This window comes from Acanthaster planci, linkage group LG04 (assembly GCF_054643075.1).
Source record: "Acanthaster planci isolate LZ-2023a linkage group LG04, COTS_SCS, whole genome shotgun sequence".
Classification (NCBI taxonomy): domain Eukaryota; kingdom Metazoa; phylum Echinodermata; class Asteroidea; order Valvatida; family Acanthasteridae; genus Acanthaster; species Acanthaster planci.
Window position 1 is genome coordinate 8,798,950 of NC_141780.1, and position 14,167 is coordinate 8,813,116.

Genomic DNA, 14,167 nt, shown 5'->3' on the forward strand with positions numbered 1-14,167 from the left:
AAAGCTCATGGCACACCACTTTCTGCTTAAGCACCCCATAAAAAAGATCAATACTGATTGGCTGTCTTGTCAGTGAAAACTTTTTACTGACCAATAAAAACACATAACAGATTGTACCATGTTTAGCGAAACTACGTGCGACATACATGCACATGCAAGCATAATATGTACAGTGTACATGCTATACATTTTGCAGGGTAGGCCAGCTAGCTGGGTCCAATCTGAGAGCAGGCCGCACTCGCAATGATCTTATTCGTACAATATTTGTACGGTATGTATGAAAGTTGCGGCAGTATAAATGTAAATTTGTACATTATTACAAATGAATCACACAGTCCAGTGATATAAATCAAGCTTTGTTTGCAAAATTTTCATGTCCATTTTATGTACATGTATGTGCTGGTATGTACAGCTTTTTACAGCTGAATTGAGAACTAACAAAAAGCCATTTTTTTTACTGTTACCGATAATACCAACCCTGTGTTTCTGTGGCATGTCATGTTAATGGGCAGTTTCCATGCAGTTTGCTGTGGCGATGCAGCAGGTATTAAAACCCTAATCCCCTAGGCCCTTTTTGCTTGGACCCTCAATCCTCCAAAATCCTCCAATTTGGGGGGTAAAAAAATTGGATTCTCCCTCAATCCTTTGCAATCCTCCCAGAGTTCTTGGAAATGTTACTTGGAGGTGCGCCTTCCCCTTCAATCCTTGAAAACCGTTCGGCAATTCCTATCATTATATTGAAGTAGTGAGAATTGCATTCTTGGGTAATGCAAATGATTCAAAAGAAATATTGCCCTGAATCTATGCATGACCGAGCAAAAACAACACAAGGTATAACCCTCGACCTTCATGCATGGCATCCTTCGCAATAAGCCATGGACTTTTGCCATTCGCTCTCAATCCTCCTAAATCCTCCAAAACCGCCTGGAGGATTTAGAGGACTGAAGAGGGAACAGGGTGAATCCTGACCTCCTAACCCAATGTGGTATTGCTCTGCTGAAGGCAATAACATCCAACAGCTACATGTGTGTACATATAACATGTGAAGCATGCTGAACCCAACCTACAATGTACATGTACAATGTATGCACAAGAGCAAGAACACTTCAATAGATCCTGTTGGGTTCAGCATGGTTAGGGTTAAATGGTGACTGAATTTTGATGAAATTACCTGCAGACAATCTTATCCAAACACCTGATCTGTTTTAGCTGGTAATATACCCGGTAGTTGATTATTAAAAGCTTTTTGGCCAGCTTTATTGTTAGTACATTGAAATTTACAGTATTTGGGAGTTTGGCATGCAACAATTTGTGGCTGATTTTATTGTCAAATCGGTAATATCAGTGTGAGAAACATCAACTATGAAAAAATCAATATCACCAGCACTGTTGCCTTCTACATGTACAGTGTACATGTACATGTATTCATCTGGGCAGCCAAAGTTTGCAGACATGTCACCTTTAGTTGCATTTTTCCTCCAAATGTACTTCTTCCTCATACACTTTTTAAAAGAAAGTCAGACTTCCGTGTGTTATTTAGCAGGAGTGATGTACTTGGTGTTTTATAGCAGCATGGAATTTTTTTTAACACTTAGTGAATCATTTGTTTGCTTTTGTTCTGACTGCCTGCCAAACAGGTAGATTTACCAGCAAGTAGTGGGCAAAAATATGACTGCAATGCATTTATACATGTGTATACTGCACTGCATTTACATGTACATGTATATCCAAGTGCATAGAGAAATAAAGAGCAGGCCCAACAAAACACTGTCAAAAAGAGCACATTCTGAGAGTTCCAATCTCCTGAATTCTTTTGCTTTTTTGATTTGCCAGTCTGTTTATCACAAGGTCCAGCTTAAGCTTGGGAATTTATGCTGAATTTAATAATTGTTTAGCAGAACTTTAAAACCTTCCTTCTGTTTTAACCGTCAAAAACAGTCAAAAATGCCTTCCACTTGATTTCCCCCAGTACACAGACACATATGGGAAATTTGACTGATTTTGACTGATATGACAACTGTGTCAAGAATGTATCTTAGCATAGGAGGGTTAATTTACATTTAAATGTTCAGTTGTACAGAAAGCTGCCAAAGCCTGCCTTGGTGGTTACATACGGCACACGTGACCCATCATTGCATGTTATTGGTGACAAGTACATGTATAAATGGCAAAATGCACTGAGTTGCAGCATTCATTTGGCAAAGAGATAACCATCATGACAGCTGGTTGCCAACAAACCTCCCACAAACCAGCAGCATCTTCAAAGAAGTGTGACTGAGGCTGAACCTAAATAGGTACTTTATGATACCCAAGAGATACATGTACATTTTGTCCTTGGGAGCAATAAAGCTGTGAATCTCTCTCTGAAAAGGCTTTTCCACTGAGCTGAAGTAGATTTATTTGATCTTGTTTTTTTCCAGACGGCCATGGGATATTTAAGAAAACTGAGACTGACAAGAAGTACGGTTTCTCTCCTAGTCTGTACGCATACTTTTATGTGTGTGGATTCTTGAACCAGAGAAAATGAAATTAGTAGCATACCGGTAATAGTATTATAAGGTGTATCTTTTTATGTACGTGCACATGTAGTAAGAACGGAAAAGACAACCCCACATAGGGTAGCAGTAGTCTAGATTTTACTTGAGCTCAAACCTCAGCCACCTCAATCCTCCAAATTCCTCCTAGTGGTTTTGGAGCATTTCGGAGCATTGAAGGTGAATGGTGATTGAAGCATGGAGGATTTTGGAGGATTGAGGATGAATGCTGATTTAAAAGCTGGTGGTCATTAATTACATAATTCTCCACTGTGTTACAACAAAGGCACATGTCAGCTTTGTTTATTGCAAAAGTAAAGCCGTTATCCAACTCTTAAAAAAACCAGCTTCAGCCCAGCATCCAACTTGATGTGCCCAACCGCCCCCCCAAAAAACCCAACGTACATGTACCTGCAGGGCCATGGAGGATTTTGGAGGATTGAAGATTCAGGTGCCATTCATTTTGTGCATAAGTCAAAAATGGAGGATTTGGGAGGATTGAGGATGTGCCCTGGTCAAAAGGCCCTAGCGGGTTAACCTTCACCATCCTCCTTCAAAATCCTCCAGGCAGTTTTGGAGGATTGAGGCTGTATGGCAAAAGGTGGTTGATTGTATGGGCTTTGAGCTTGACCAAGAGAGGGCGCACTTATCCTAGCAACCGTGACTCCGCTTGCGGTACTCACTACGTTTTACTGGCAGATGAAGGTGTTTCATCACTGATTTATTGCACAGTGTACCACGTAATGCAAAGAGATTCCCGTACGTTTTTGCGGGTAAGAGCTTCTGGTAACAGTGAAGCACAAACTAGACTCTTGAATATCGAGTTTGGTAGGACTTAACAACTTTTGACAATTGAATGAGACAATGTAAATAAACATGGTGCGAGAAATACATTGCAGATTTTGTGAAATAAAATATGAAAACAACATAGCAGAGGAACTGCAGAAGGCAAAGTTGCTATCCGAATCGAAACACATTTTCAGTGTCACAGAATTTGTGCAAGAAGGGAAAAACATAATAAAGGGCAGAGTGATGCCACAGCACAGGATTTCAATTTCTCCTTATCAGCTTATGAGATTGTGTTGTCAGTAAGTCTTATCGAAGGCTGAAAAGAAGCAGACGTGCATGCTTTCAGACTGGGTTTAATTCTATTTTGAGAAAAGGTAAGGTCAAAAATCCCAGGAATTAATTATCAAATTCAAAACTGATGACAGATAAACACAACTTTGATTGTGTTACTTTTTGGCTCTGTACATTTCCAGCAAAGTTCGAAAACTAAAAAATGACACTAATTAAATGCAAACACATACATTATATACTCAAGTCTTTTCGCATAGTGGTACTAATAAACATTAAGTAAATGTTTATGATTTTCATAAAAATATAAATTAATCCTATTTTAGATTGATAAATGCATTTGAAAAGTTACATGAATAAAAGAAGTAAACCCTACTTCCTCACAATGCAGTATGAAAACATATCAGTAGAGCCTGTCACTAATGCTGGTGTCAACAGACAACAATCAACTAAAGTAAATTGAACTTAAATGTCCTTATTCTTGTAAAGATTCAGAGATGGAAACTGGCAACTAAAAAATCTCAATTTTAACAAGCATGGACAAATAGGCTTAAAAAATCACATGCTTACTATACCCAAACTCAGGTAACAGTGTATGTCACAGGAGTTAATGCGTGCATTCTGTTTGTGTTTTCTCCCAAACAATCGGATACTGTAAATGTGCCATTCAATCCTACTTTCATCCAGACATCAATTTCTAAGGTTACAGAATTTCTATTTTGAATACATGTAAATGTATTTTCTCCCTGAATTGTTGACAGAGGTATCTCCTTAAGGGGAAGCATCAATGTCAAGTACCGGTACTTTTCAAGGTCTTTGTTAAATCTGCAGAGAATACATAGATGTAAGTGATAATGCATTCATTTATTAGGATTGTAATGCTTTTCGTACTTTCTATGCAACACAACTTTTTGAACTGAAAATGAATATGGATAATCCAGAAATTAGGGGTACATTTTTGATGCAATAACTGAATTTTAGACAGAAAAATATCTCCATTGAAAATAATGTTTGACAATGCTGATTAAAAACTCAGTGCATAAGAAACAACAGCAGACAATTCTCTAGACTCCTACCCCTTGACTTTGTAGGAAGCAGTAAGAGGAGGAGGTACACACTCAGCTGTACACCTGTCAGCTCATGGATTTTGTCTTTAGCTGCTTCTGTGCCATCCCACCCATGAAATCCAGGTGTGCACTTGAGGTTTCCCGGCACGTTATCTGGTTCCATTCACTGGTCTTTTGTTTCAGTGTGTCCAATGCAGGGTTCTTTGTAGAAAGATGTCAAGGTACGAGCCTCGGTGCCAGTTATGTAACATAACATAGTACGGATAGCAGTACATGTACATACATGAGCTCCTGGGCCAGTGCAGGGGCATGTACACGTATCCTGTTGAGGAAAATTGACTTGAATCTGTCTGTGCACATGCACTTTCTCAGTTTTCTGCTTTGGGATCAGCTGGCCTGAGATGTAGTTGTGATCAGCAGATACTGCTAGAGTCTGTACAGGTACCTGCATCTTATATTCACTGATTTCCTTACTGTAGTCACCTCCTGTGTTCAGAGTGGGTTTGTTACACTTCCTCTCATCCTCAAAAAGGCAAGCACACATTCTGTTGGATTTACCTGGTTTCCCACAGGACCGTCATGCCTGTACATGTACATGTGTTTCATAGAATAAAAACCAATTGAGGGATAATTTTAGAGAGCATGTGAGAAATGATGACCGAATGCCTAATGTCAACTGAGTTTTTTAGTAGGATTGAAAATGCCAACAAATTGATAATTAACCCTAACAGTCCTGAATGCTACAAAGTACTACTTAGTAGTAAAATGTAGTACTCAGCCCTGTCGTTTGTAAGAGGACATGACAACATTATTCTCTGAAGCCATAAAATACAATAGAGAAGACAATGTACCATATAGTGCTGTGGCACTATGAATGCATAGTTTCATTGTTCTCTATACGAATAACAACGGAATAAACCTAGCCAGAAATAGTAATTTGAAGTGCTAGGGCCTTCAGGCTCAGAGTGTTACATAGTATTTTGCAGTACTGAGTACTCCAAGCCAAACAACGCCCGGTACTGTTAGGGTTAAAGGTTGAGCGACCAATTATGCAAAAATCATACAATCATAAGTAGTGGCATCCATCAGAACTCAGAAACTGTCCCTACTGAAACTTACACATATGTCCTAACATCGCTGATGACCCCCAAAATTTCATTAGTTTGAAGAAAAAGACACAACATCATAAAATCTTAGTTCCAAATGTAACTTCTAGCAAATGTTAAAATGTCATTTGTTTCTGGTCACGGTTTTGCTTTCTGATTACTGAAGTGAAGTTACTGGTGACCATAGGACTGTATCACAGAGGTTAGGCCTAGGCCAACTGTACCTCCAAAACTTAAGGTCTGACGTCCACCCTGCTCCGAACGTTGAAACAAGGCAGACCTCAGACCTTACAGTTCTGGGGATAGGCTAGGCCTATATGGAACTCATCCCGCTTAAATAATAATTCTAAACAAAGCCTAGGCTGCTACTAACCTGCGCTGACCCAACCTTCCCGACATAGTGACCCATAGTTGCAATGGCCTACTTCAAAGGGAGATGGGCTTTGGCAAAAAAACCCTCGCATCATGGCGCATTTTTGCTTCATTCACCATGAATATGATGATGAATCAGCCATTCGTTCGCCTTCTCCAAAGCTCAATGAAAGACCTTGGCTACATGTAGATAGCTGACTAGAGCTTGAGAATGCTTGCAGGGACACTAAAATGTTTGAAGAGCTCAACCTTAGTACACGTACATGTACTTCGGCATGAAGGCGCATACTCCAAACAAGATGGCGATCGATTGAGTACTGCGGAGTACCTGGCTCTGTTCAACCATTGAGGGGGTACTTCTAGTCGAGGCGGATAGGATGTGTTATTTCATGGTCCTGGGGTTGGACCTGGTGTTGTGTATGCTGTGCCATGCATACGTGCCCAGATTACATGTACATGTTCCAGGATATGAAATCTTCTCAAGGATACCACTTACACTGCCCCAACATGTACAGGAACATGTAATTACAGGAATCACTAGAGGATTTTGAAGGATTAAGGCAGTGGTCACCACCCCTTCAAGGAAAATATTGGTACCTTGTATAGTAAGAAATAATATAATAATACCAGCTTTATTTTCAGATGGTAGCCGTGTCATCTAAAAAGAAAAATGATTTTCAATGGGCCGTCTATCAGTATTAAGCTATGTATGTAAAAAGACACACCAATCTAAATGACATGCAAGGACTAAAGATAACAATTAGAAAAGTATAACAGTAAGCATAAAAATACGACTTAAGTATAAATGGATGAGAAATTATGCCATGATAAAAATCTGTGCAATACATACACATAGAAATCCCAAGACAAAATGAATTTGGATAAAAATCGAATTGATCATGGTGCCCACTCCCACGCACCCACCTTGGTGTCAAGACTGGAGGAAAACCCACATCAGCAGTAAGGTACAACATTTAAAAAAACAGGCATACATGTACGTTATCTTATTAAAAATTACAATCAATGGCGAAGGTATCACACTTATACAGGTTTTGCCTCAGACACTGGAGCAATCTCTGCTTAAATGTTTCAACATTTGTAATAGCTTTTAAATCCCCACTCAGCTTGTTCCTAAGAGGAACAACACTATAACGTACATGTACGTAAACGATCTCTGACCAGTGGTTGAAGCAAATGTAGTAATACTAACAGACACTTTTAGAAGATTGAGTTCTGTATCTGATTTTCCATGGAGATAATTGGAGGACTTTGAATGACTGAGGATGCATCTTTGCCAAAAGGGCCAAAGTGTTGAGGGGTTTAAAGGGAATTGTATTTTCTTCAAGACAAAATACAAACTTGTGCATTTCAAACAAAGAGAAAAAGGTGCATTTCATATTTGACACACTCCTTTAGGATGAACAACAGGCTGTTGGTGGAACTTCATATTTTCTGTTTTGTTTTACATGTACATGAGCTTCTTTTTGTTTATGGAAAGAAAATGTAATTGTTTCAATTCAATAAACATGCTTGTAATGTGACTCCAAAAAAACCTTCCCCTCTAACGATCATCTTACCAGCTGGTTGGGAAAACTGTTTCACTCGTTAAAAAAGCTACTGATGTCATGTACATGTACTGAACATCGTGCATGCAGAGAGTGTGTGAGCTGAATATATGTAGACCTAAAGCAAAGATTTCACACTTTGTTTATGTATGTACAAGTAAGTATATGCACTTTCTTACATACAAGGGGGCTTGATGGATCGCATCCCATCTCACTACCATGGGAAAACCCACATGTAAATAAGGTTTGTTGGTACCCAAAGTGTATAATGTATGCTGTTGTTCATCATCGACTAGACTGTCTATGTACATGTAGCTACTGGTACTGTATACCACATGCGGCAGTCTCAACTGACAGACTTGACTGACAGGACTATGATGTAGTGCAGTTTTCTTTGTCAGTGGTTAAAACCATTTTCTCCCCATCTTAGCAGACACAAATATATTGACTGCTGAAATTACAGATGTCCTCATGAATTTTCCAAATCACTTCATGGGTAAATCATTCTAATGGGTAAGGCTAGACATACATGTATATCTTTGTTTGATTAAGATTGTTTACCAGAGCACATATGCTCTGTTGATCAAGCATATTCCCTGATCATCTGCTGTAAGCCTAATACGTGTACATGTACCTGCATGAGTGGGTCTGACATTTGCATCTATAGCTTTAAACTTAAATATGCATGATGCTTCAAAACCAGGAAACAAGTCTGCAAGTTGGCAATCTAATGGTCGATCATCCACAAGTTGGGGATGATGCGACCAACATCCTCACTCAAAGGTAGAAATATTACAGTAGACATTGTACATGTAGATCTTGTGATGAGTGCATGGTGAATGAAACCAAATTACTGACTTGAGCACCAAGTTTACTTCTGGAGTTTCTCGTTGTAAAAGAAAAATGAATTTGATAGGTGATCTCCATTGCTAAGTTTACAAGCTGGATAGCTTCACCAGTTGGTGCCATTCATCATGTTTAGGATTGAATATTTCATGCATCTCGCACAACAAACACTGACAAAGGAATCACTCTCAAACTTGTCTTCCTTTCCAAACTGTCCCTGCTCACTTCAAGATTTGGTATTTTTTAGCAATGATAATCAGTATAGAATAGTGTCTGAAAAGCACCACAACTACTGTACATGTACATTACTGAAATACCAGACCAGAATGCTGATATGCAGCGACACTGAAAAAATTCAAGTACGAGGAATCGTATACCGGTACATGTGCATGCACATGTACGTGATGTACATGTGCATGGACATGTACATGTGCATGTACATGTACGTGATGTACATGTGCATGGACATGTGCAAGTACATGTACATGGACATGTACAATGAACATGTTAGATACTGTACATTAGAGGCCTGTCGGTAAATTGATACATTCCTGTAATGTTACTAAGCTTTGAAATGCTCCTGATACTCCAAAATTCTAAAAAGAATGACACTTTACAGACATTGTTGAAACTAACAATTTGTGCCTGATCATGTTAATAAAATGCCCAAAACATGGGTCCATTAAACATAAATGCAAAATTTGTACACAGATTTCATTGATTTATTTTTTTTTATATGTATAACAGGTTTGCCCTTACCCAACGTATATTAATAAGCACTGTATGCTCAGTGCTTGTCCGAGAGCTTGCGAAAAAAACCTCACAAGCTTACTCGGGTGGGACTCGAACCCACGACCTCCTGCTTACTAGTGCAGATGTCTTAACCACTCGACCACCGAGCTTGCCGGGGTCGGCTGGCCAGTCTGAGTCAAATGAAGCAGCGGGTACCGTGAACTATTTTCAAGATGTATTTTTTTAAAATTTTTTTTGTTAAAACATTAAACATGTGAAAGGCCGGGCTTAAATAGTTGCTCGCCATAAACACATGATGTACTGGTACATGTACTGTACTTGTAAATACTGAAGGAGTGGCTGATAACCTGCACCATTCTTCTTCTCATTTCAGATATGAAGTACATCGCTGACAGTAGCAGTAATGACATAAAACGGGTAAGAAGTAGTGATGGGAAATTGCAAGGAATAAATGCTCCTCTCACAGATGTGATGCACTGTATGCATGTGTATGAGGCTCAAGTACTGTAACAATGCTTACTGTATCATTGGATATACAGTGCATGTACAATGTACATTATGTTTTATAAGATCATTAGTGTACTGCTTATATGACTTCATTGGCATTCGTATCCATTATGATACTGTAAGTGTCTCGGAGTGACATAAGCAGGATTGATTGCTTCTGCTGAACTTGAACCTCTGTAAGTACATGTACCTTACTTGTCTCCATCTTTGATTGTTTTCATCAAAACATCAAGTTACCCCATGTTTGGAACAGGATACATAAAAGTATTGCCCCTGATGGTGTTTAACCCATAAAGAAGAGTGCGAAATCACTCTGCCTTCACTAATCCTGAATTCAATCAGTGGGCGTTTTTCCCTCACAGAACTTTTGTATTAGGCTGGTACATGTTCTCGGACATCACTGTTACCCGGTATGTTTTGTCGTATAGACCAATCCATTGACCAAAATTAGACACCAGTACTTCAGTGACACCATAGTCATGCAGCTGGTACAGTGCATTGAATACTTTGACCAATGGTTGTGTGAATTGCCAGAATACATAAATGTGGCTCAAGTTCAAGAATTCATGTGTGAGTGACTCTGAGTGTGGTACTGTAGTATCGGTGTTTCCTCAGACACGTGTACATGCACATGTAAGTCTCTATGTATACCTTGAGTACATGTTTACATGTCCATGTGTGTTGTCCATGTGCAGTAGATCACTGTCTGGTCCTATTTGCTTTGCAGCTCATCCATGTTGACAAACTTACAATTACCTGGTTTGATTATTCATGTTGCAGATTTAATTCTTATACTTTTATCTTATCCTGGTTCCCATTGATGAAAACACAGCATACTGAGGCTATGAGGATTGTGCAGTCCTTGTATGACAAGTTGTCAGAGGTAGCTGGTGAGTGACCCTTCTCCTCTTTCCTTCTATCCGATCACATACATGTACATTTATTTCATCTTCCAAAATTACTGCACCTGAGTTTTAATTGCCAGTACATGTACCTTTCAAGTGCATTTACCCATGGAACCAACTTCATGTCAGTTGAATGAGATCCCAGTGAGAGCATGGACAGTTGTGTTGACGTCAATGAAAGTCTGCAGTTGGGTTGAAGAAAGAGTGGACTGTTTGTAGCCGACTAAAAACCATCCAATCAAATTATTGTTAAAAATTTAATGTAATTTAGAGATGACAGTAAACTCCCTGTGTGGTATATTTCTTCTAAACAACAGGAGGTCATTTCCAAAGATGTGCCAAGTAACTCATTTTTGGAATTTTTCATGAAAAGTGTCCCCATTTGGTATGAGAATGAAAAAAAGAATGCCCCAAATATACATGGTCCACTGCCTCTGTATTTCTTTTTTTGAAAGCAAACCCCGAAATTCCATTTTTCCTGTTTTTTTCCTCTTGCTCAAAAGAAAAGCCGGAAAAGAAACACACATAGGAACGTGCTTATTTTCACCTCAAACTTGTCTCGAGTTCAATGATGGTCACACACTGCACGCATAGTATGCATGTGTAGCCCTGTCTCTTTAGTAGCCTTAAAAACAAGGCTGCCAAGCTGTGCATGCAATGCCGCATGCATTGTCTGGGCCTGCATGCCTTTATGATCATCGAAACCACCGAAGTTTCAGCAGCGTCAAGTACTGCACAGCGCAGTGAACTGTCTGAACACGCACCTTCTGCAAGTTGATTTGTGCCTGTACTGCGCATCGTTTACGGGCAGTTAGTGGGCTGAACACATACATCATGTACATTTAGCTTTGAATTTAAGGCTATCATGTCAGTCACTTGTTCTCAGTCGCAGTGATTGTGTGAATAGGAATATTGTACCGGTACATGACAAGCTGGGAATCAACTCCATCATGGTCGTGATAAACTCCAACAGAATGAGCCCGTTGGAGTTTGAGTGATATGGTATGGATGGGTCTATGCAGTATAGGATGACTTGCACTGAACAGTACCAAACCTGACAAAATCTAGCATAGTCCAACAATTGGTACAGCAAGCCAGACACTGCATACACTGAACCCTGCGTGTCCCAACTCACACAGAATCCAACACCATCTCCCTCGACCTTTCATCCCAAGTCTCACAAAATTTAACAAGAAGTTCATCAGCTACGGTACCAAACCTGCCCAAACCTCACAAAACCTGCTGTTGGAATATGGCAGGTTTGGGATACCGGTAGTTAGGGTTAAACATGCAAGTTTTCATTAAATTTCCCACTTGATTATATCTTCCCGCACAGAGATCCTAAAAACCTTGGTATTGTGTTCTGCACCCTTTGGTTTGTAATATGCTCCTTTTGGCTCAAAATACATACATGTTCAACCAGTGTGACATAAAATCTACTGAAGGTGTTCTATGTCACAGAAATCTGCTTCCTTGGTTGTCTGATGAGAAAGTCAGTAACCTACATGTACATGTAAAATTAACATTAAAATTCATGTGATGCTTTCAGTATTAAATGAATTGAGGATCCAAATAAATCCAGTAACTGATCTTTTTATATGTTTTTTCAGTCATGATTGAGAGCATGCATTTGCATTGCACTTTAGATGGGAAAAAACAGGGTAGACTGGTAGGCTGCAGTAGGTTTAGCACAGTGTGGCTACATGTAGCTCACAGCAGTGAATCATGCATGTGTACAGTATTCTCTTTTTAGTCTTTCACACCATTAACAACCTTTTTTACCTAAACTGGCCATGCATCTCTATTGTGCATTATGCCAAGCCACTTTAACCCTCCTGTGCTGAAGTTACTCTTTGGGTCATTTTGTCAGCTGCACAAAGAGGCACAGCTGTGTCATATTGTGCGCTGCACCAACAGTCCCTCACAGGAATATCAGGTTGCACTTTTGTGCTGTCCAACAGTTATGCCTCACTGTTTCATGTGTGTCATTGTGCAGTAAACCAACTGCAGTGAAGAAGACTGCACAAAAGAGCCTGTGTCATTTTGTGCCGACATTGAACCCATGCACATTTGTGTTCCATATTTGTGTGTGTGTTGTGTGCGGCGAGCCAAATTTTCCACCGACTAAGCAATATTGAAAATATGGCAATTTCTATACAGTGGATAGTAAAAATTTGATCAAGCCTTGTAAAATCCGCAGTTATCTAGCCCAGGAAAAAAGTTGGTGCAAGGCCTGCATGCAGCGTATACAATCCAAGGATGAGGAAGAACACGTCTTTAAAGATAATTGATTGTTAAATTGCAGGAAAATATGAATGTGGATCCCAAGATGTTACAAGCAGAAACATGTCACTTGAAGAGGTGCTGACTTTTCTGAAGTTTGAATTTGTAAGTAAAAAATGTACATGTAGGATCTGTTTCCAGAATCACCCCCTCCTCTCCTAAATCAATCAAAGCAGATACTTTTGTACTGGTACATTTCAGACCATATGCCATCTGTTGTTGCAATATTTGTTCTAAACTTGATATTTTCAGTGCATTAACCCTCCTATGCTGAAGTCACTCTTTGGGTCATTTGGTAAACACCTCAAAGAAGCACAGCTGTGTTGTGTTGTGCACTGCACTAACAGTCCCTCACAGGAATATCAGATTGCACTTTTGTGCTGCCCAACTGTGCTTCACTGTTTCATGTGCATAATTGTGCAGTAAACCAAATGCAGTGAAGAGGACTGCACAAAAGACCCTGGGTCATTTTGTGCTGACAACCTACTGTGTACACACTGAACCTGTGCATGTTTGAGTTCCATATTAGAAACTACATGCTCACCAGTGACTGTGGGCATTTGTGCACATTTGTGCTGTAAAACCATAGGAGGGTTAACCCAAACCCACCTCAATCCTCCAAAATCCTCTGGGGGATTTTGGAGGAGTGAGGATGAATGATGATTTGAACATTGGAGGATTTTAGAGGATTGAGGATGAATGGTGATTGAAGCGTGGAGGATTTGGTAGGATTGAGGATGAATGGTGAATGAAGTACTGTACTAAAAAGCGGTCACTTAGTGGTGCATATGGTCACACATTATACTGGTTACAATATACATGTACCCAAGGACAGTATTCCATTGTTCACTGCCGCTGGTCATACATTACACAATCCCCAAGTGCATTGTGTTAAAACAAAGGCACTTGTCTGCTTTGTTTATTACAAAAGTAAAGCTGTTTGCCAACTCTCCAAAAAAAGCTTCAACTCAGCATCAAACCTGATGTGTCAACCCTCCCCCAAAACAAAAAGGCCCCCCCAAAAAAGTAGGGCCTTGGAGGATTTTGGAGGATTGAGGATTCAGATACCTTTCTTTTTGTGCATGAGCCCAAAACTGGAGAATTTTGGAGAATTGAGGATGAATGCAGTTTTTGAAGCTGGGCTGTTAGAGG

General features: G+C 39.6%; 1 protein-coding gene across 1 annotated transcript in view; it reads left to right on the forward strand.

The window, feature by feature from the left end:
- lemd3 (LEM domain containing 3) overlaps positions 1–14,167 on the forward strand; it is a 49,635-nt gene that overhangs the window by 9,943 nt on the left and 25,525 nt on the right. The window contains exons 2-4 of the mRNA XM_022226830.2: positions 9,694–9,737; positions 10,660–10,717; positions 13,038–13,120. Coding sequence (XP_022082522.2) covers positions 9,694–9,737; positions 10,660–10,717; positions 13,038–13,120 — 185 coding nt within the window. The remainder of the gene's footprint in view (positions 1–9,693; positions 9,738–10,659; positions 10,718–13,037; positions 13,121–14,167) is intronic.